The 24,582-nt window shown below is 32.6% G+C and overlaps 1 protein-coding gene and 1 pseudogene across 2 annotated transcripts; one reads left to right on the forward strand and one right to left on the reverse strand.

The window, feature by feature from the left end:
• The first annotated feature begins 1,396 nt into the window (after window positions 1–1,396).
• LOC110650471 (uncharacterized) lies at window positions 1,397–4,205 on the forward strand. Of its 2 annotated transcripts, none has more exons than XR_002493962.2 (6): window positions 1,397–1,950; window positions 2,037–2,148; window positions 2,243–2,414; window positions 2,512–2,693; window positions 2,998–3,187; window positions 3,837–4,205. XR_002493962.2 is itself a non-coding variant. In XM_021805440.2 (6 exons), the coding sequence occupies exons 1-5, from the start codon at window positions 1,544–1,546 to the stop codon at window positions 3,118–3,120; spliced, it is 996 nt and encodes a 331-aa protein (XP_021661132.2). In that variant the 5' UTR covers window positions 1,398–1,543; the 3' UTR covers window positions 3,121–3,143; window positions 3,837–4,205. The 2 variants fall into 2 exon arrangements, 1 of the variants encoding a protein (XP_021661132.2); XM_021805440.2 differs by having other exon boundaries at window positions 1,398–1,950; window positions 2,998–3,143.
• A 2,419-nt stretch (window positions 4,206–6,624) lies between these two features.
• On the reverse strand, window positions 6,625–22,687 carry LOC110633656 (sodium/hydrogen exchanger 4-like; annotated as a pseudogene).
• Window positions 22,688–24,582: the final 1,895 nt, after the last annotated feature.

Raw genomic sequence — 24,582 nt, forward strand, 5'->3', positions numbered from 1 at the left:
TTAAATAACAGTTTTTCTAACAAATGTAGTATTATACCTTTTTTTTATAGGAAAAATTATTGGGTTAAAAATAACATTGTATTTTTTAAAATTCATTAAATATATTTATTTATTATCAATTTCATATAGAAAATTATTAATATTAAAAGGGTGTAATATTATATAGAAAATATAATTTCTTTTGTTATTATTAATAATAAATAAATATATTTAATAAATCCTAAGAAAAACTATTTAAATAATTGTATAATTATACAATAAAAATTTATAAATTGTACTTTTACTAGGTAATAATCGGCATTCATTTATTTTGTATAAATTATATATTTTATTAATTTTAAATAATTAAAAAAAATTAATAAAAAGGACACATTTCACACCTAGGTTAACATATTTGCTCCATAATTAACCTAACACTTAAAAGTGAAAAAATATAGTATAAAGACATCAAATACAAAATAAGAAATAAAAAACTAATAGACTTTATTTATTTATTTTTTATCATTTCCCATTGTACTTTTTTTTACTTTCTTTTTATATTTTTTGTTTTTAGATCATTCTAAATAAATATTCACATTTTATAAATATTTCTAATATGAATTTCATAAATTTATTATGATTATTATAATTATTAATTTTAAAGTTTAATTCTTTAAAAAAGCTGAGGAGGTGAATTGTCATTTTTATGCCCTTAATTTTAATTAAAATAAAAAAATATCATAATGTATTTAATTAAAAATTTATTTGGATGAGAGGATTAAGGCCTCTTACTTATTGATGGGCATCTACCTCAAGGTTAATTTATTTTTAAAATTTATAAACCATTTAATCCACTTATAAGTTAAGATAATCGCACTCTTAAAAATAATTTATGAGAATATATTCATATCAATTTAGTACATTTACAATAAATAATCATAAAGTATTTGTTAACTCTAATTAATAGTGAAAAAGAGTTTTAGTTTAGTATTTAGTTTTTTTAGATAATAAAAAAAAATAATATTATTAAAATTGTTAATAAAAGTTTTTAAAAGGATTAGTTTAAATAGAGTTGATTTTCAGATGTACTAAAAATAAGCTGTACATGTAAGATTAGATTTTAATAATAATGATTTTAGTATGATAATTAATTAATTGGTAACGACATATAATTTAAAATTTTATTTTTCAAATATTTAGAAGGGTTTAGCTTAAAATAAAATTACACGGTGATGAGCTGATGCAAAAATAAAGTTACAAAGGGTGAACTAATAATTTTATTGATATTTGAAATTCCAAATCATCAGGCTTCCAACGCGGACGACCGTGGTTGGATCGTCAATTATGACGTGAACCACTTGGTCACCCTATCCTACCCATGTAGAGAGAGAGAGAGGCACAAAACAGGGAGGGAGAGAGGGAGAGTGACGGAGGAAGCAGAGAGAAAGAAAGAAAAAAAAAAAAAATAAGAGAAAGAGAGAAGAGAGAGAAAGACGGAATCAGACAGAGAGAGAAGGGCAAAAAAACTTTAGAGAGAGATAGAGAGAGATCGGGCGGTTAAAAAATGACAGAGCAAGAAATATCACAAGCCTTGGAATCACTTCTCCAAGATTGCTCCCGATCATCGTCAAACCCTAATTCCGCCTCTACTCAACTCACTTCTCTAAACGCCGTCGTTCAGCACCTCCAGTCCAAGCTCGGCCTCGACCTCTCTCACAAGGCCGATTTCATTCGAGCCCAGATCCAACAATTCCTTTTCCAGCCGCCGCTGCCGCCTCCACAGTCGCAGCACCCTCACCCTCCTCCTCCTCCTCACCGAAATGACCATGCTGCCCTTCAACAAAATCCTAATTTCTATCCCGTTCCCGCCCCCACTGTCTCCTCTGCCTTTCACTCTTCCTCTACGCAACCGCTTGCTTCCGTCAAACCCGAAACGCTTTCGGTATCGAGCACCGAGGTTTCAAAACAGAGGCATGTTTGCTTAGATTTTATTATTTTCCGTTTGGTTGCTGAGAAAATTGACGGAAACTTTAAATTAAATTTCTTTGTATTTGCAGTGGTCCTAATAAAGCTAAAAGAAGAGGTGGGCCAGGCGGTCTTAACAAACTTTGTGGTGTTTCACCTCAACTTGAGACTATTGTTGGGCAGCCAGCTCTTCCAAGGACCGAGGTTCAACACACTCACGCTTTTCTTTTTGTGCGTGAATTACCAGTTTATTATTCCTTTAGGTTGCTGCTAAATTTTCTCTATTCTTGGGCTTCAGATCGTGAAACAGCTGTGGGCTTACATTAGGAAAAACAATCTTCAAGACCCAAGTAACAAAAGGAAAATAATTTGCAATGATGAGCTGCGCTTGGTGTTTGAGACCGACTGTACGGATATGTTCAAGATGAACAAGCTGCTGGCTAAACATATCATTCCTCTCGAACCCACCAGTATGTTTCTGTGTATTTCATTCTTATCTGTTCTTGTTGCTGTTGCTGTGCTTTTGTGACTTGAATGGAGAGTTTTTCATGTTTTGGTGGTTCTCAGAACAGCTGGGTTCTAAGAAGCAAAAGATGGATGAGGAGACTGCAGAGAAACAAACTATATCTGCTCCTTCCGTAGCAATTTCTGAAGGACTTGCAAATTTTTTTGGTGTTGGCGTGAAAGAAATGCTCCAATCAGAGGTCTTCACACGATTGTGGGAATACATAAATGTCAACAATTTGGAGGTAGCCAACTCACAAGTGTATTTTTATCTTATATTCCTTGTTAGTTCTTCTATAATAATGTGGAACTTGAGAAATGTTTTGCTTTCCGTTTTATGTTGGTCTTTTATAATTGAGACTCGAGGAGCTGACCTCATAGAGGCTTTGTTTTCTGACTTATGCTGGTCTTCGCTATCACTTGTGGTGTTCTTAGTGTTACTTGCTAATTTTGTGGTTTATATTCTTGTCTACTTTTAGTGTTTGATAACAATGTTGTGAATCTAGTTGTATTGACCTCCTGCTTCGCTTGCTTTTCTTTTATTTATAGGATCCCCGTAATCCAATGGTGATACTATGTGATGCAAAACTTCAAGAACTCTTTGGTTGCCAAAGCCTTCCTGCCTCGAGAATACCAGAAGTTTTGGCACGTCATCATATATTTAGAACATGATAGTGGCTAATCACAGCTGGCTGGTTAGTGGATATGAGGATTCCAGTGGCTTGTGGATTCATTGACAGTTTGATTCTGCCTGATTGTTTTCTTTCAGTTATTTATTTATTCCATATGATTGGATGCAATATTCTAAATTGTTTCATTTTTCTTTCTTGAGACATTTATTTTTGTTACTTGAACCTCTGGCTCCTTCATATCTTCATACTTATGTACTAGTTATGTCATTATTGTTTTCCTTGAATACCTCCATGTCAGGATTAGCTCGATGCAAGTTATAATTATTTGGTTTATATCTTGTGCTGTTGGCTTTTGCCTCAGTAAACTCCCCACAATCACATTGCCTTGCCCTGAGGTTGGAAGAAGACCATGCACCGAAAAAAGTTGATTATTGCAGCTATTTGAAGCCCCCGAGATTTTTAGGTTGCTCCTTTCCATTCTATAGGACTTGAACATAATTTTGGGTAAATCTAATGTATGATAGAAGTTGCACATAACTTTAGATTGGGGAAAAATTTAGGCCATCTTTAAATGGTTAGGGAGCACTCGCACTCTCAAGAAGTGACTTGTTACTAATGCAACAATGTATATATTTTGTAAGATGACTTATCTAATTACTTTTAATTCATTGATTTTTGTAGGTTTCTTCTCTCTTTTTTTGTTAGCATATAACTAAAAATTGATGAAATGCATGCATGTTTCATTTGTGGTTGCAGACATTTGGTGTTAACACCTGCAATCCAGCATCGTGTCTGAGAAGCAAAATAGTAGATGTGGTTTCTTCATTTAAACGGCATGTTCTTATTAAGTAATGAATGAAGTAGTGCAATGGTGTGACAGGCGACAACAAGTTCTGAAGTGAAATTGGTGTTGCAAGCTAAGGGTTCTGATTTATCTAAATTGTTTTCATAGGTCAGATTGGGCATTGGGATTTTCTAACAACTGTAGTATGTATATGATAGGACTGTAGAAAAATAATGTTGTCCAGATGATGATTTCAACTCGGTACAGATATGGAAAGTTGTATTTATTTTGTAAATGTGTGTAATAGTTGCTTGTGAAATGGTATTTGCCTGATTTTTAGATCTTGGTTGTGAATTTTTTTTGAAGGGCCCAGTTCATAATGCTGAATGCCCCCCCGATAGACTGGTGGTTGATGTTGCTTGGTTTCTCTAGAGTATTATAAAAATTGCAACTTTAACCTCATAATTGAGACGCAAGGACTGAGATGTGTTTTTTTGGAAGAATGGTTAATAGTAGTCATCTCGATTTAAGTCAAATGAATTTAAAAAAGAATTGAAAAATAAATAGGACTAAGAAATATTATTTTAAAACCAAAACTTTTTAAACTGTTAATGGTGTTTCATATTCTTCATTTAGGGTGTTGAATTTAGAGAAATTTGATTCATTTTAATTAGAGCTTTTATAAGTAATTAGATTAATTTTCACTTTAAAATAACTAGTTAATGTTGTAATTTATCCGTTTATATTTATTATTTTATGTTTATATTTTTTCAATGAGATTCATAATCTTAACACTCTCTCTCTAGTGTAATTACAGGATTATCACTTAATAATTAATTTATATTTTTAATTCAATATGAGTTTAATTATACAATTTTATAAGTAATTAAAATTTACAATCTAATCTGAATTCTGATATCATATTAAATTTGAATAAAGTATTAATTAAATTATAATTTAATTTATTTTAATTCAAATTTATATAAATAATTAAATTACTTTACATATTAAAATAATTAATCAAATTAATTTTATAATCTAGTCACTTATATTTGCTCAATTATATTTATACTTTTCATTACAAACTTGAATTGAATGGGGTAGGTGAGTAAGAGCGCGGAAGTAAGAGTCTATGATGAGTGTGATAGACTTACTCAAATTAGGATCAACTATTGTTAAAAAGTTAAAACCAACCAATTAGATAATTAATTCTCCACCTTATAAGCCATTTGAATTGCCTGTAACCTTTTGATGCAGGGCTCTTGACAAATTTGAACATAACGATTGCAATTAAAAAAATAAAAACATAATGATTGAAATGCTAAATTAGATTTTTCTAGGATGCAAGTTCATATGCTAGGAGCGTAGTCCGTAGGTTGGTGTGAACTTTCGAAAGTATATCTGTTTTCTTTGTTTTTGGGTACTCGACCCTTTTTCTTGCCAGCACTGCGGCTTCCCTTGTCTCACAAGAGGCTCCTTCCCTTGCTCATTCGGCAGCGCGTTTGTCTCTCCCCTCTTTTGGGTATGTTGTATATTGATTTTGATTCTTTTGATTTAGAGTAGATGGAGATAGGCAAAGAGAGGGCATTTTTAAAATCTGCTTCTTTGTGGTTGTGTTGTAGATCTGTTGGTTTTTAGTTTCCTTTTTCTGTGTTGGGTATCTTTTGCATGCAAGATTTGTCCGGTGATCAGTGTTGTTGGATTTGCTCCATGATGTGAAGGGAGTTTAGAGAAAGAGTCACCTTAGGTTCTTTATTTGACATCCGTTGGTGCTCGCTGACATAGATGTGGGTAGGTTTGGATGAGGCGAGGGAAAGGCAAGAAACGAAAGGATAAGAAGGGGCAAGGAATAGAAAGAAGAAATACAAAGAGAGCTATAATAAAAAAATTTCATTTGAAAGAATTAGGTTAATGAAAAGATAAGGAAAGTTAATATATATTTTTTTATGTGTAAAAAAAATGTAAAGAAATGTAAATTTAAGGATTATAAAAATAAAATTATTTATAATTATTCTCTGTTTTCTTTTCCTTGAAATATGAAGGGTAAAATTTATTTTTATTTATCTTTACATTTTATTAACTCATCTTTTTCTCCCAAATAAGGTAATATTACTTATTCGTCTTTATTTTTATTTATACCTCCTTCAACCTACCCTTAGAGTGCTTCAATTAGTCTTTTACCTTCCCACGGGTGTGCTGCAATTTTGTCGAGGTTCCCCCACTGGGTTGCAAGCGGTGTGTTGTTTCTCTTGAACCGGATTATGGATGCCGAGTCCAGGACTCTCTCCATTAGGGTTTTCATGTAATGGGTCTTTTGGACAGAGATTTAATTTTAATCGGCTCTGTTTTGCTTTTTACCTAGGACTGCTTATGTATTTGGGCTCTATGCTTTTTTATATTAATGAAATCCAACTTTGTTTTTGAGAATATATGTGTGTGTGTGTTAGTTACCGAAGATGTGTCAAATAAGATTAAAAGAAAACATATTCACCAAATCTCCACATGTTTTGGTAAATTATAGAATCTCACAAACCTTCAATATTATTAATGACTAAAGTGTAGTGCAACTCAATGAACAATGGTTTCCTAGTGCTGGACTTAACGGCTCTTTTTTTTTTTTTTTTTTATGAAATTGGATGTAACAAAATCCAATGAAAAAAAAAATCGAAGCTTTTCTCCCATTATCTAGAGAAATATATTTACTTATTGGATCCATTTCTCCAATTATCTAGAGAAATATATTTACTTACTGAGTTCCACACGTGTACATATATCTACTCCCTATATATAATATCCTATGTAGAATCACTCCCTTATTAGACTCTTTCTTAACAAAATTTACATGTACTAAAATAAGGGATAAATCGAAGGGTGCCCTTCAATTCTGCTAACATAATTTGGAGTCTGATGGAATTTTTAGGTAATACAAAATGTTTTACTTGCTCATTGTTCATTGCATTGATTCAAAAGAACATTTGAGGCCACGCCATTCCACGTTTAGCCGGAAAAATCGATTGTATCCAGCAAATGTTGCAGCATTATTCATCAAATCAACTTGCCTTGTTTATGAAATTTCAAGCAGCATATGGAATTTACCCTTCAATGCCACGTTATTGCCTAAGCAATGCGGCCTGCAAAATGTACCTGAATGCTGATGCAATTTTCCCAAGCTTAAATAGCATTTAAAATTGAAAACCCCAACTCTTAACTGAAATTATGTGTAGCTTAAGGTCTATTTACTGCTGCTGATTTTTTCTTTTTGCTCATTCTAAAGGCTTCTAACCGTATGCTTTTTTACCAGTTGCAGAGCCTTGATGCTCTTCAACTTGCATGCATCTTAGGCATTTGCTTTTCAGCCGCTTCCCAGACTCCAGAAAACCCTTTAATATCATCTCTTAAAGTTAAAAAGACATATTGAAACACTACACAACTCCAAACTACGCATAGATTCCTACTAAATACACTTGTTTAGCAACTGCAACTGCAACTGCAACTGCAACTGCAACTGCAACACTTATCTTACAGGAGGCGCATACTCCTTGTGACAATTACAAGTTCGATACTTGGAACCATATATGCATTCTGCAAGCTTAAGTTCCAGCTTAGGAATCGTTCGATACTTGGAACCTTATATGCATTCTGCAAGCTTCAGTTCTAGCTTAGGAATAATGCGTCTCCTCTACCAGCATCCTGCATAACTTCTATCAGAACACATAAATTGGCAGCATTGACGGAAGGCCATCAATGTATACCTAGCATTCTGACCGACTGCTTACAGAACCCCCAAATACAGGTCTCATAAAGGTATTATCAAACTTCCTCCAGTAGTAATGTATGGTGTAGACAAGGCTTTCCATTAGCATGGACAAACTCTCAGATGCACGATGCAGGTTGGCCGTGGCAGACTCTTCAAGTGAGAGCAAAGGTAGGCGCACATCATCTTTGGGTATCTTCATTTCTTGGCGATTGTTTTGGGTATTGGAATTTCGCGGAATCATATAAGTTATTAATGGTTTTGTCAGAAAACCAAACACCTGTAATCAAAACCATGATATTAATTGAACTTCCAAGATATGATATTATGGAATGTTGGCAACATTACCAACGAATACATAGTTAAAGTGACCATGATATTAATTGAACTTGATCTCATGGAATGTTGGCAACATTACCAACGAATACTTCACATGGTTAAAGTGAGTTGAACACATGTATATACAGACTAACATTGTCAAATGCAATTTAAGAATGATTGCAGAGAAGGCATAGCTTTTGATCCTTCAGTTCTGTGCAAGCAGGTTGCTCATTCAGAATTCTAAAGTTTTTGACAAAGGCTATAGAAGGCAACAATTGAAATTTCAGATTTTAACATACCATTGTGGTGAACAGGACGACAATGATTGTGTTGGTTACCATTGCAGCATAGATTGGATCCCATGTAACCCCAGAATATTTGAACTTATAAAGCCAAGAGAGACAAAATAGGGGAAAATATTACTTGATGATCTTAGAATAGGATTTCATTTTTAAACTATAAAAGAATTCCCATCAAACAAAAGCACACCTGTTTATAAGCCAAAGCAATTGAGACTGCCCCTCTCATTAGCCCAGCCCACCACATAATTATCTAAATATATAACAAGTTTCAAATTCATCAACTGTCAATGGTTGGAAGTTCCTTACTCTTTATATGAAAACAAAGGTTAATGTAACACTTGTAGAAGAACTAACTTGGTGTCTGAAAGTAATTGGTGACATTCTTCCTCTATTCATGCAATTGGAGAAGGCAGAGAGCGGAAACATGAATCCAGCTCTTCCAAGCAATATTAGCAACATTAGTGCACTGCAGATGCTCGTTGAAGTTCTAAAACTGCAAATTAGGCAGCACAAATATTTCCTCCTTTAAATATAACACAACAGACTCAAATGTCTCTCTATTTAGTTTCTTTTCAAATGGAAAATTAAATCATATGTGAATTAGCACCACAAAAATACTGGTTTACAAGGGCGTCCTTACATACTTGACAACCACTCAAGGTTACACTGGACATGCCAAGATGTTTGAATTTTCAAAACTCAATTTCTAACTAAGAGTAAGCTGAATAATAGATGGTAAGGTAGTACCTTAACTTACTCGACTTCCATTTCTCAATATCAAGTGCATCCATGCCCACATAGAGAAATATGAATGTCTTTGCAATATATGACTTATGACATCATTGCAAATATATGCCTGAAGAAAGGTAGATAAGTGAAGAGTGCAAGGCCAAAGCATTTGGGATAATCAGCTTCTGAGTGCATAAAACGGAAGTCATTATCATCCAACATATGTACCTGGTTGTGACTTGTGAGCTTTCAGTCACATTATGCCATGCATAATGAGACATAAGAATCCCACAAAAGAACACAGTGAGAATTCCACTTAATTCTAGCAGCTAGATGATAAAACAGTAGTTTAGATTTACCATATAAAAATTATGAATTGTCATTTATTAACCTAATAAGGAACTTCTAAGCAGATGATACCTCTGCTAACATGTAAGACAGATACGCCATTGAAATCATCAGAGAAATTTCACGAATACTCGAATGCCTGTATACAAATGTTAGTTCAGGATGCTATAGTTGGCCCCCAAAATTTGGAAAGAAATATCACTCTTCCAGGGCAAATTGGAAAGGCATTTACCTTCCAAGTTATAAGGTTTTAAGTATATATGCCGTCACAAGCCCAGTCTGCTGGAAAAAGCAGAAAATTAAGCCACGATCATCTAGACATATGGCTAAACATAATGAGAAATTGTGAAAAATATATAACAAAACTTAGAACCTCTAAAGTAAGAAAACGTTAATGTCATAATCTGCTTTGAGAGATTCAGATATCCAAACTCACTGTGACTCCCGCAGCAGTGCTTGTCAAGAACAAGTAAAAGAAATCTCCAATGACATGGAGGGTTGTCATTGAATTAAGCTTTGTAACATCCATCTTTTGTATTGCATTGAAGAGAACAACCGATGTTGCTTCATTTACCACTCCTTCCCCAAAGACCAAGCTGTATAATAAAGGAGTCTCGTCTTGGTGAAGGACCTGCAAGCAGATAATTATCTGAGAACATGCAAATTAAAGAAGCTGGACAAGACGAAAGGCAGTGTTGACCCCACAAGCTCAAAGGAGCATAGATTTTGATGATACCAAAACTCAACTAGAATCAAACTAACATTGTTTTAAGTGTTGTGCATCTCAAAGAAAAAGATACAAGGATTTCATGATGGATTCGTGCTTCTGAAGAAAGGATGATATTCAAAGGATAACACAGGACGAATCAAAGGAGATAAAAGAAGAAAAGTTTACCTTCCAAGGCTGCATTAAAAATCAGATTTGAAGGTACATATAGTATAATAGATAGTTTTATTTTTTAGGATTGCTTATGAAAAGAATTGAGGAGTAGAAGTCAATGATACTTATTTTCAATCCCTCAAAAAATTTTCTTTTGAATATCATTATTGGCCTAAAAGTATTTGACTATGATTTAGTGTGAAGTTTTATAGTTTTGAAAATTATGCAGAAAAGTTTTCCTGGTATGCCAACTGGTTTGCTACTTATTTTAGTATGCTAACTGGTTTGCTATTTTCTCCAGTATGCTAACTGTCTCAACTCTGCACAACATCGCAGAAAAAGACAAAATAACGGCTATTTTCTTGAAATTCGTAACTGTAACGTTCAAATGAGTTCTCAAACGGTAAAAAACGTTCCAAAGCTATAAATACACCTACCTTTGGCCATTTTGCACTTAATGAAAGTCTCTCCACTGTTCAAAATCATAAAAAGCTTTCATTCAAAGTGCTTAAAGTGTTTTTATTGCTCATCATTGGCTTATCTACTCATCTCTTCTTTATAGATTCTGTTGTATTGAGTGAGAGTGAGTTTTAAACACATTATTATCATTTATGAGAGGTCATTCAAGCACCTATTGAAGCTTGGTTGTGAAAAGTGTTTGGGATAACACTTGGTAGAAGTGTGAAGCTACTTGTAAAAGCTTTGGTGAGAAGATTTGTAAAAGGCTTTTTGTCTCTTGCCTTTAAAAGAGAAGAATAGTGAAGTGAAGACTCAAAGTGGGATCTTTGAGAGAGTGGATGTAGGCTAGTTGAGCCGAACCACTATAAAAATTTCAGTGTTCATTTTCTCAACCCTTGCTCTTTACATTTATGCAATTTAACTTTATGATTGATATGCTTTTGCTGATATGAAAGTTGATATTGTTTGCTGATAACCTTGCTGCAAACTGAGAAAATTAGTTTACTGCTAAATCTGCTGATATCTGATATAATCTGCTTGTTATTTGATTTGCTGTCAGTTAGGATATCCGTATTCTCGCTCAGTTCTTTGTGTTAAAAATTTATCCAGATTACTGATATCTTTACTGAATGCTGATATAATTTGTTAGATCAGTATACTGATTGCATATAGCCTAACTTTGAATCAACTTGTCAATAGAGCTGTATTGTTCATATTTCACATTAGTCAATTGAGTTGAACCTAGCTGCAATTTTCAAAGGTTTTGAGCAAGAACCGAAAATTGTTTTTAAAGTCCAATTCACCCCCCTCTTGGACATATTTTGGGACATCAATTTGGTATCAGAGCTTGTCTCTCTTGCTTGAGGATTAAACCCCTTAGAGTGATCCATACACATGGCTAGTTCATCTAGAAACTCTGCTGGTATACCTGCCCCCTTAGCTGAAGGTTATTCCATCACTAGACCACCACTTTTTAATGGCACAAATTACTCCTTTTGGAAAACTAGAATGAGAAACTTTATACAATCTGTTGACATTGATGCTTGGAGAATAATTAAAGATGGTCCTTATATTCCTTATAAAACCAGTGAAGGAACGGTACAAATTCCTAAAGCTGAAATTGAATTTGATGATAATGATTGGAAGAAAATTTCTACAAATGCCAAGGCTATTAACATTCTTCATTGTGCTCTTGATATTAATGAGTATAATCGTATTTCAGGATGTCAAACTGCAAAAGAAATATGGGACAAACTAGAAGTCACATATGAAGGAACTGATGTGGTGAAAGAGTCAAAGGCAAACCTCCTCATCCGTGATTATGAGTTGTTTGAGATGAAACCTGGTGAAACTATTGCTGAGATGAGTACCAGATTTACAGATCTTGTCAATCTACTTAAAGCTCTTGGAAAGAGATTTGAGGAACAAGAACTTGTAAAGAAAATTCTGAGGTCTCTTCCAAAGTCATGGGAAGCAAAGACTACTGTTATTCAAGACACCAAGGATTTCAGAGAATACACCTATGATGAGCTAATTGGTTCTCTCATTGCACATGAGATGATCTATAAGAAAGATGAGAAAGAAGGTGATCAAAAGAAAAAGAAAAGTATAGCCTTCATATCCGAAAAAGTAGATGAGAAAAAGAAAAGTGTTGCTTTTAAAGCTAGTTCAAGTGATGATTCAAGTGCCTCAAGTGATGATGATGAAGATATAGCTATGATAGTCAAAAGATTCAAAAGAGCATTTAGAAAAGGTGGAAGCAAATACAAGAAGTTCACAAAGAAATATGCTCCAAAGACTCTAAATCATTCAAGTGAAATAGTTTGTTATGAGTGCAACAAACCAGGCCACATTAAGCCAAAGTGTCCTACATTGAAGAAGAAAAACAAGTTTAGAAAGGACAAAAGCAAAAAGGCAATGGCAGCAACATGGAGTGATAGTGACTCTTCATCAAATGATGAAACAAGTGACAAAGAAGCTGCAAACACTTGTATGATGGCAATTGAAGAAAACGGTGAAAGCTCACACATCGAAGATAGTGAGAATAAGGTAAATCTTGAACTTTCTAATGTTGATGAATTAGAACTTGCATTTGTGAAGACATATGATAAATATAGAACTTTTAAAAAGAAATGCAAAATTTTGGTTCATGAAAATTGTGCTTTAAGATCAGAAAATATTTCCTTGAGTATGGCTTCAAAGGAAAATGAATTTTACAAATCTCAAATGAAATTATTTAAGGAAGTTAATGATGAGCTTCAAAGATCAAAAGAAGTGTGTGAACAACTTCTTGAGAAAAACAGAATTCTTGAAGCAAAAGTTGAATCTTTGACAAGAGATTTATCTAAGTTTACAAAAGGAAAAGAAACACTTGATATACTTCTTGGGAATCAAAGAACCACAAATGAAAAATGCTTGTCCTATTAGGAAAGGAACCTTTAAGGCAAAGAAAGTATGGGTGCCTAAAGGAACCCTACCTAATATTACTAACACACAAGGACCCAAAGTTGCTTGGGTACCTAAGAACAGTTAACTGATTTCAGGTCTGCCTAAGGAGTATGCTGGAAACAGAACATTGGTACATTGATAGTGGCTGCTCTAGGCACATGACAGGAAATAAAGGCAAGTTTTCCTCTCTTACTTTGAAAGAAGAAGGTTATGTCAAATTTGGTGATAAAAGTAAAGCTAAAATTATTGGATGTGGAACTATTGGTAAAAATCCTTGCATTGAGAATGTTGCATTAGTACAAGGATTAAAGTATAATCTTTTAAGTGTTAGTCAATTATGTGATAATGGTTTTAAAGTTATTTTTACTTCTACACATTGTGAGATTCATGGAAATAATGTTATGTTTGCTGGTGCTAGAATAGATAATATTTACCTACTTGATTTAACAAGTCTTGAAGAAAATTGTGAAACATGCTTTATGACTTCAGATGATAGTGCATGGTTATGGCATAGAAAATTAGGACATGCTAGCATGAGTACACTTGCTAAACTCTCTAGAAGGAACCTTGTTAGAGGACTTCCAAAGCTAAGATTTGAAAAAGAATTTCAATGCAAAGCTTGTGCACTTGGTAAGCATACAAAATCATCTTTTAAATCAAAAAATGTTGTAACTACGTCTAGACCATTGGAATTATTACATCTTGATCTTTTTAGCCCAATCACACCTAGAAGTCTAGGAGGCAAGGCATATGCATTTGTAATTGTTGATGATTTTTCAAGATTCACATGGACTTTCTTTCTTGCTCATAAAGATGAAACCTTTGATATATTTGAAGCTTTTTGCAAAAGAACTCAAAATGAAAAAGGATATTGCATTACATCTTTGAGGAGTGATCATGGAAAAGAATTTGAAAATAATTTGTTTGAAAATTTCTGCTCTCAAAATGGTATTTATCATACATTTTCAGCTCCTAGAACTCCACAACAAAATGGAGTTGTTGAAAGGAAAAACAGATCTTTGCAAGAAATGGCAAGAACAATGCTGAATGAAAACAGTTTACCAAAATATTTCTGGGCAGAAGCTGTAAATACAGCATGCTACATTTTGAACAGAGTTTCCATTAGAGCTATTTTAAAGAAAACTCCTTATGAACTATGGAAAGGAAGAAAACCCAATATTGCATATTTTCATGTCTTTGGCTGCAAATGTTATATTTTGAATAACAAAGACAGCAATCTCAAGAAATTTGATGCTAAATCTTGTGAAGGAATATTTCTAGGCTATTCAACAAATAGCAAAGCATATAGGATTTTCAATAGAAAAACATTGACCATGGAAGAATCAATGCATATACTTTTTGATGATGCTAACACTTCCTTGCAAAGGAAAGATTCTTGTGATGATGAAATTGAGCAGATTCTAAATTCAAAGAATTCAAATAAAGATGAGCTTGATTCAAAAGAACTAGTGGAGGATGATCAAAATGACAAAGAAGAAGAACTTCCTTGCTCCACAAATGTTGAAATTCAAGAAGACTCCCAACCAAATGTGGAAGAACTACAAATTGAGGAACCTCAACATCAAGATATTCCACAAGAATGGAGGTACCATAGAAATCATTCCAAAGATGACATTCTTGATAGTCTATCACAAAGAATGATGACAAGAGCTCAACTTAGAAGATATTTTGGTAATGTTGCTTTTGTTTCTCAATTTGAACCCAAAACATATGATGATGCTCAAAATGATGAAAATTGGCTTTTTGCTATGCAAGAGGAATTAAATCAATTTGAAAGAAACAAAGTGTGGACACTTGTTCCTAAACCTAAAAAGCACTCTGTTATTGGAACTAAATGGGTATTTAGGAATAAGATGGATGAAAAAGGACATGTAATTAGAAATAAAGCTAGACTAGTAGCTCAAGGATACAACCAAGAGGAAGGTATTGATTTTGATGAAACCTTTGCTCCGGTTGCTAGAATTGAAGCTATTAGAATGTTGTGCGCATTTGCATGTTTTAAGAATTTCATGCTTTATCAAATGGATGTTAAAAGTGCATTCTTAAATGGATATATTGATGAAGAAGTTTATGTAGCTCAACCTCCTGGTTTTGAAGACCCTCACTTTCCAAATCATGTTTACAAGCTTACTAAAGCTCTCTATGGATTAAAGCAAGCTCCTAGAGCATGGTATGAGAGACTTAGTAAATTTTTGCTTCAAAACGATTTTAAAAGAGGAAAAGTGGATACTACTCTTTTCATTAAGAAACTAGGAAAAGACATGCTTATTGTGCAAATCTATGTAGATGATATTATTTTTGGTGCTACTAACCATTCTCTTTGTAAGAAATTTTCCAATATGATGAAAAGTGAATTTGAAATGAGTATGATGGGTGAACTTACTTTCTTCCTTGGATTGCAAATTAAGCAAATGAAAGATGGAATTTTTATAAATCAGTCCAAGTACATAAAGGATATGCTAAATAAGTTCAAAATGGAGGATATGAAAAGTATCGGAACTCCCATGAGCTCAACAATTAAATTGGAGAAAGATGAAAAAGGTAAAGAGGTAGATAACAAACTTTATAGAGGTATGATTGATTCTTTACTCTACTTGATAGCATCTAGACCAGACATTCATTTTAGTGTATGTTTATGTGCAAGATTTCAATCATGTCCAAAAGAATCTCATCTTATAGCAGTTAAGAGAATTTTTAACTATCTCATTGGCACTCACAACATTGGCTTGTGGTATCCAAAATGTGAATCATTTGATCTTATTGGTTATAGTGATTCAGATTTTGCTGGTAGTAGACTGGACAGAAAAAGCACTTCTGGAACTTGTCAATTTCTAGGTCATGCATTAGTTTCATGGCACAAGAAAAGCAAACTTCATTTGCACTCTCATGCAGGTTTGAATATATTGCAGCTGGAAGTTGTGTTGCACAGATTTTGTGGATGAAACAACAGCTTGAAGATTTTGAAATTAAATTTGATCACATTCCCATAAAATGTGACAATACTAGTGCTATAAACCTATCAAAAAATCCTGTTCAACACTCTAGAAGCAAGCATATTGAAATTAGACATCATTTTATTAGGGATCATGTTCAAAATGGTGAGATTCAAATCGAATTTGTCCCTTCTGAAAAACAGCTTGCTGACATTTTTACAAAGCCACTTAATGAGAAAATTTTCTGCAAAATAAGAAGAGAACTTGGTATGATTGATGCTCTTAATTAAGTTTTGATGCATTTTCATGTTTCTATATAAAAATGAAGTGATATATGTTGGTTTGTAGTGTTAAAGAAGCATTCTAATATTTTTGGTGCAATTTGAAAAATTCTGGGTCTTATCAGATATGAACAGTATTCTGCAGAATTTGATCGCAGTGGCATACTAATTTGTTTGCTAATTTTCTTGTTTGCTAAATGCTTTACCACTGCTCCTAACTTTTCGTTGGCAAACTGGAAGTCAGGTTTGATTGTACTAAAACTCTAAAATTATTCTTATTTTTGAGCACCTATTCTGCATGTTTAAAGCTCATATTACTTAAATACCCCTCTATTTAGAGCATTGCATCTTTGTGTGATTTAAGGGCAAAATGGACTTTTGACATATAAACTAGCGCGGGACTCAAAATTTTTTTTCAGAACCATCAATCTTCTCACTGCTTCTCCACTGATACACGGTACCCGTCCTCTGCAAATGTCTCCATTTGTGTCTTTTCAGTTTTAAAATTCAAAATTTCTTCTCTCTTTGTCGCATCGCCTTCCAAAAACCCGAATGAGTGCATCTTCTCTCCACTTGCAAACCCATTTTGCTCGCAACCTTTCAAACCATCGTCTCCCTTCATCTTCCTTAAAAATTTCCGAAACCCATTGGCTGTGAATCAAATCGATTGTTTCAAGTTAGAAAATCCCCAAAATCATCTTATTCATTCTAAATCTGCAGAAAGAAACCACTTCTTGTTGGATTAAAATTTTTTTTTTTACGCATTTGGTATCGATTCGCATTCTCTGTCTCTGCAAGTCTCAGGTATTGAATCTAAAACTTGAATGGAATCGTGTTTTACATTTTTTTTTGGGACTGTTCTGTTTGTTTTGCTTTCGCAATGAGCTGTTAATTTTTTTTTCGAATATCAGCATTACGTAAAAATGTGGTATATAATCATAAATCGATTGCCATGGATTCTCAAAAACCCGAGTATCTCTTGCTGTTTGTTCTATTTTTATGACATTGTGCTAAGTTGTGCTAGAAATATGTTGATGTGCTTTGAATGATTATATATTGGCTGCTCACATCATTAAGTTTGTGAACCCAGTTTTCACTGTCCTTACGGCCTAATTTTCTTCTGGGTTGGTCATGGCGCGGGAAAAAGGAAAAGGGAAAGCAAAAATCACCACATATTCATCATCTTCGGACTCCACTGATGCAAGTGTTCCTGCATCTCCTCCTCCACAAAAAGACCCTCCTCTGGTAATTGGAAAATCAAAAGAGACACCCAAGAAAAGAACAAGTGAGCCTGTACAAAAAAAAGGAATCAAAAAGAAAAAGACTTCAAAAGCTTCAGTTATGCATATGGAAAGGGCCATTCATGAGCCAAGGTATATCCACTGGCCTGCTTTTACTGAAGTTTCTGTTCCTTTACAATCCTTGTTTGAATATCAAAAATGGGATAAATTGTGCTCTGACACTGAAGGAGTATTTGTGGACTTAGTTCAAGAATTCTATAAGAATTTAAGGGTTGATGATTCTGACAGAGATGAATCTTTTAAGGTGAAAATGAAAGGGAAAGTCTATGAAATGACGGTTGATAGATTAGCCAAAGCCCTAGGAATCCCAAACAGTGGGAATAAAATCTGTTCTCACAAAGATGTTTTTGCTGTTGGTGGATTTAACAAAAGAGATTTTGAGGCTGAAGTGTTTAAAGGGGAAGTGAAGGATAAGACTAGCATTACCCATGCTCATCAACATATCAAAATTCTTCATAGTTTTATCATCTATGTGCTGAATCCTAGAACTGGCAGTCCAAATTATTTAAGTACTCTTGATCTTTGCATTATCTGGCATATTATGAATCAAATTGAATTCAATCTTGCCTACTTTATGTTGAAGCAAATCATAAAATGGAAATTATTTAAGTACTCTTGATCTTTGCATTATCTGGCATATTATGAATCAAATTGAATTCAATATTGCCTACTTTATGTTGAAGCAAATCATAAAATGGAAACCACCTTACAAGCTACCCTATGCCCATCTTCTTAATGGTCTGTTTAGAGACTTTGGGATACCTCTGGAAACCGAAAAACTTAGGACAAATATGATCCCAATTACAAGTTTGCAAAAAGATGATGATGGCAGAAAACTTAGATTTGAACAAGGTGCTAGTTCCAAGGATAGTGCAAGTGGCACTGTTAATGTTGAAGGAATTTTGGAAGAAGTGAACAACTTGAGGGAATTTGTTGAAATTGAACTTGGAGAAATACAGAAATTTAGAGCTTTTCAAACTGTTCTTATGAATGCTCTTGATTCTAAAGTTGATGGCTCTTTGACATTGATGTACAAAATTGTGGAAGAATTATTTAAAATCAAAGTTCATTTGGGTATTTCAAACATCAAGCCGAGAAACCAAGAAAGTCACATCGCTTCGCTCTCAAACTGAAAAAGAAAACGAGGAAGAAGAAGAAGAATCTACAGAAGAGGAAGAAGAAGAAGAAACAGAAGAAGAGGAAGAAAAAGAAACAGAAGAAGAAAAAGAGAAAGAGGAAGAAAAGGAAGAAGAGGAAGAAGATGAAACTGAAAAAGATGATTCTGATGATGGAAATGGTAATGGAGGCAGCAAAGAAGGAAGTGGGAAGGATATGAGTGACTCAGAATCTGAGACAGAACCTCAGACTCCTGCTCCTGCTGCTCCTGGAAAAGATAAGGCAAAAACAGCTCAAAAGGAACAAAGCAGTAAGCAGAAAGGGCAAACTGGTAAACCATCTGGCAAAAAGACTAAAACTGGCAAAAAGTTGACAGCAGAATCTGGTACTACTGCTGCAACTGAGTTAGCAGCTGGCCCTGTTATTCCCTTAACACCAGGAACTGAAATGGCTGCTGAAATTCTTCAAACCTTGAGTGATAAACCTGTCAAGCCAAAAAAGGTGAAGATGGCTGCTCCAAAACCAATCCACAGAAGCTTTAGGCTGCAAGGATAAACAACCATTCTGCATGTTTAATTATTGAATTTTGTCTAACAGTCTGTTTCTTAATTTGCTACTTAGTTTGCTACTTCTAGTTTTTCTGAACTTTAATTAGTTTGCTATATCAGTTACTGTTTTGACTGTTTATTCACTGCACTTAAACTGAATTTTGCTTTATAAACATGTGCATGATTTCTCCCATGTTCTTTTGATGCTGACAAAAAGGGGGAGAAAAGTAATGAATGAGTAATCTTGATGATATATCTTGTGAATGATAAAGTTTGTGAATAGTATGTTGTTGATAACTTTATAGTGTGCATATTGTTGATATAATTTTGTGAATGATATACAGTTTGTGATTAGTGTGCATATTTAGTTAGTATCTTTAGTCACACTTGACTCCTTAAGAAAATGCTTATGAATATTTCATTGAAATTATTAAGGGGGAGTTATTTGTGATTAATTGTTGATATAAGCACATACATAGGGGGAGTTATTCTCACATATACTTTCATACACATACTCACACTTATTAACATTTACATGGTGATTCAATTGAGTTTTGTCATCATAAAAAAGGGGGAGATTGTTGACCCCACAAGCTCAAAGGAGCATAGATTTTGATGACACCAAAACTCAACTAGAATCAAACTAACATTGTTTTAAATGTTGTGCATCTCAAAGAAAAAGAGACAAGGATTTCATGATGGATTCGTGCTTCTGAAGAAAGGATGATATTCAAAGGATAACACAGGACGAATCAAAGGAGATAAAAGAAGAAAAGGTTACCTTCCAAGGCTGCATTGAAAATCAGATTTGAAGGTACATATAGTATAAGAGATAGTTTTATTTTTTAGGATTGCTTGTGAAAAGAATTGAGGAGTAGAAGTCAATGATACTTATTTTCAATCCCTCAAAAGATTTTCTTTTGAATATCATTATTGGCCTAAAAGTATTTGACTATGATTTGGTGTGAAGTTTTATAGTTTTGAAAATTATGCAGAAAAGTTTTCCTGATATGCCAACTAGTTTGCTACTTATTTTAGTATGCTAACTGGTTTGCTATTTTCTCCAGTATGCTAACTGTCTCAACTCTGCACAACATCGCAGAAAAAGACAAAATAACGACTATTTTCTTGAAATTCATAACTGTAACGTTCAAATGAGTTCTCCAACGGTAAAAAACGTTCCAAAGCTATAAATACACCTATCTTTGGCCATTTTTCACTTAATGAAAGCCTCTCCACTGTTCAAAATCATAAAAAGCTTTCATTCAAAGTGCTCAAAGTGTTTTTATTGCTCATCATTGGCTTATCTACTCATCTCTTCTTTATAGATTCTGTTATATTGAGTGAGAGTAAGTTTTAAACACATTATTATCATTTATGAGAGGTCATTCAAGCACCTATTGAAGCTTGGTTGTGAAAAGTGTTTGGGATAACACTTGGTAGAAGTGTGAAGCTACTTGTAAAAGCTTTGGTGAGAAGATTTGTAAAAGGCTTTTTGTCTCTTGCCTTTAAAAGAGAAGAATAGTGAAGTGAAGACTCAAAGTGGGATCTTTGAGAGAGTGGATGTAAGCTAGTTGAGCCGAACCACTATAAAAATTTTAGTGTTCACTTTCTCAACCCTTGCTCTTTACATTTATGCAATTTAACTTTATGATTGATATGCTTTTGCTGATATGAAAGTTGATATTGTTTGCTGATAACCTTGTTGCAAACTGAGAAAATTAGTTTACTGCTAAATCTGCTGATATCTGATATAATTTGCTTGTTATTTGATTTGCTGTCAGTTAGGATATCTGGTATTCTGCTCTGGTTGCTGTGTTAAAAATTTATCCAGATTACTGATATCTTTACTGAATGCTGATATAATTTGTTAGATCAGTATACTGATTGCATATAGCCTAACTTTGAATCAACTTGTCAATAGAGCTGTATTGTTCATATTTAACATTAGTCAATTGAGTTGAACCTAACTGTAATTTTCAAAGATTTTGAGCAAGAACCGAAAATTGTTTTTAAAGTCCAATTCACCCCCCTCTTGGACATATTTTGGGACATCAGGCAGAGAACATTTTCAAACTCAACCAACCTGCAGCGTACACACTGTATCAGTTGATGAAAATATTGCTCCTACAGCTGAATTGATGAGGCTACAAACATTAGATTTGCAATGAAGAAACTTGCAGAAGGAAATACATAGATAACAGGATTATTAACAGCAGGATCTCACCAAGATAGTCTCGTGGTGTCAGACCAAGAAATCCTAATCTTGGAAACAACCACCGGCAGCCTAGGCCAACAGTAACATGTAGGAATTCAGAAAGCACTAGGATGAATCATTGGCTGGAATAGCAAGACTTCTGAGCAGATTCAACTTACCAGCTACGATAATGAATGCTGAAATGAAAACACCGGCCGCCCCCAAACAGCATAATGGTTATAAAGTTCTGGAAGAAGTGCTTTTTCTTGACCTGAAATCTGATGAAAGTTAACTAGACAAGTCATATGATAAAGTAATTTTCCAAGTGAAAGCATGCCATTTTCAAGAGAATAATGATCACTGTAGAAAAAAACTTGTCCTTACACCCTGCATTGAATATTATAGGTGGGAGAAGATATATAAAGAAGAGCTCCTCATTGAATCTTAAGATATGGGCACTTTTTCCATTGCTCAGAACCAAGATAAACGTTCCAGAGGTGCATCCCCTATAAAAGAAGAAGGCAAATGCACTAACTGACTATGCAGATAAGAACAATTGATAATCTCCCATAAATTTCAACATAAAAGGGGCAAAAAGAATCCAATTCATTTTTTCTTGGAATGGTGTGACAGATTATACACCTGTTTTAAAATCTTTTCAGCACAGAACCAAAAATAAATGTGTGTGTGTTGTTCATAAGGCAATATATAAAACGCCGAATTAACATGCAAAAGAGAAGGAGAGATGATATATACGATGATGATGGCAGTGATGGACTAGTTAACCCATCGGTTTTCCAACAAGTGACCGATAACCAAACAAAGGCACAAAACAGCCACGAAAAGTGTCAAAGGCACCACCTGGGCATGCTGCTGCGCTATGTTCCTTATAAACTCTGCTATTCTTTCCATTTTCAGTTTCTTTCTTAACCATGCGTCTTCTCATCCATCAGTTAATGTCCAAAGCCAGAGTGACCCAGCAACTCAGAACCTGGCGAGTTGTCGCAGTGAATGAAGGAGAGCCCAGGCTACAACAAGGTGTTCGCCTTTCCGCTTTCATCGACACATCTCAGTGCGAACTTGGGGATTTGGGCTATCAACCATGTTGGGCCCGGATGGAGATAGTGATGTTATATGGATATAGTCCTCGTTTCTTACGCCCATCATGTAAGAAGCTTTTCTTGAAGATTTTTTAAACTAAATTAGTAAAATTGATTTGCAAATAATCAAAATCGAACCTAAATTAAATAATATTAAAAAATATTTAAATTAAATTATTTAGGTTTTAAATACTCAATTTGATTGACTTATAACATAATTAATAAAATAAAAAATATTAAAAAAATAATAAAAAAATTCAAATAATATGAATACGTATAATAATTTTATGTATGAATAACCAAAATAGATGTTATTTTATTTTATATATATATATATAAATTTTACATCATGCATAACAAAAATAAAGTAATAAATAAAAAATATTTACATTAAATTTAAAATGATATAATATTTATTTATTTTAATTTTAATAATTTATCATGTCCTAAAACAAAAATCAAACAAAAAAAATCTAATTTAATTATATTTCAAGATAAAACTAAATTATATGCGACAGTTTAGAAAATTAATTAATGAAAAATATTTTTTTAATTAAAAAAAATAAGACATTTAAAAAAATACATTCTTTTAAAAAAATTTAAATTTTAATAAACTTATTAAAATATTAAAACACTTATATATATATATTTTTTTAAAATATTTTTTATATATAAACTAATTTTTATGAAATAAATACATCATTAATCAACTCACATCACATGTTGCTATCCCATTACCAAAATACGTAAGAAGCATTCACTACTTTCTTTACGAATAGTCAATTTGATTGGGAATCATATTTTCTTAATTCCCCTCTTTTGCTTGATTGGAAATAGTAATTAGTAAATATTTTTTTTTATGTAATTAATAACTAATTTAAGGTATCATTTAGTCCGATCAGTCTACATTTTATAATATAAATTATTTCATATAATTATTATATATGTAATAGATAAATATTTAATTTTTATCTCTTAATTTTGATTTATTAATAAAAAATCTTTAAATTTTAATATTATTTCAGAAAAAAAAATTCTCTAACTTACAATAGCTTGTTTTTAAATTAAGATATAATGTGATATTTATAAATACAATTTCAACACTTTTTAGTAGTGCTTAAATCATCCTCAAAGGCATATAGTTGTAAAAGCATTTGTATTTTGTGATAGGTGTAAAATTTTTTTTTATAATAAATTAAAATTAGTGGATAAAAATAAAATATGGAATAAAATTTAGGAATAAATTATAAAAATTACTCTAATTGTAATTTATTTATTCATTAGTAAAATAACTGCAAATCAGAATATTTAGACACTCAATTTTTAAATTCTTGTTAAAATAAAAGTCAATAAATTAAAAAATATAAAATCAATTTATTTATTTATAAAAATATTTTTTATTAGTCTAGTAATTAACAATTCAATAGCTACGTGTTAATTTCTGTTGCATTTGCTACTTGAAATAATTTTGAAATAAATGTTTGTCATCAAAATCCAAAACTAGCAACATTAAGACTTATGAGGTTTTATTTATATTATTATAGATAGGCCCATTGAAAAAAAAAATTACGTGTAATTATAATTATATTCAAAATTTTTAATTTTATTATTATAATGAAATTTTTTGTCAAATGAAGTAAATTAAATAGTAGAAGTTAACAATAAATTACAATATGGTTGGTTAAATTTTATTTAATTAATAAAATAATTTATTAATTTAAATTTTATATAATGATTATTTTTTATTTTATAAAAATATTTATTATTGTGTAAAATTAAATAAATACTAAATAAATGATATAAAATTTTTAAAAAAAAAAAAAAAATATATATTTAATAAATAAATTTTATTATATATTTTATATTTTAAATAAAAAAATTTATATAAAAAATTGATAATGTAGGGAAGTAAATAATAATAATAATAATAATAATAATAATTATTTATTTATTTTGAAGCGAAGAGAAAGACTGTTTTTC

Source organism: Hevea brasiliensis, chromosome 15 (assembly GCF_030052815.1).
Source record: "Hevea brasiliensis isolate MT/VB/25A 57/8 chromosome 15, ASM3005281v1, whole genome shotgun sequence".
NCBI classification, from domain to species: Eukaryota; Viridiplantae; Streptophyta; class Magnoliopsida; order Malpighiales; family Euphorbiaceae; genus Hevea; species Hevea brasiliensis.

Coding starts and splice junctions, on each gene's coding strand:
- LOC110650471 (XM_021805440.2), top strand. CDS start 1,544: ATGACAGAGCAAGAAATATCACAAGCCTTGGAATCACTTCTCCAAGAT. Junction 1,951..2,036: donor ACCGAGGTTTCAAAACAGAG/GCATGTTTGCTT, acceptor TTGTATTTGCAG/TGGTCCTAATAAAGCTAAAA. Junction 2,149..2,242: donor CAGCTCTTCCAAGGACCGAG/GTTCAACACACT, acceptor CTTGGGCTTCAG/ATCGTGAAACAGCTGTGGGC.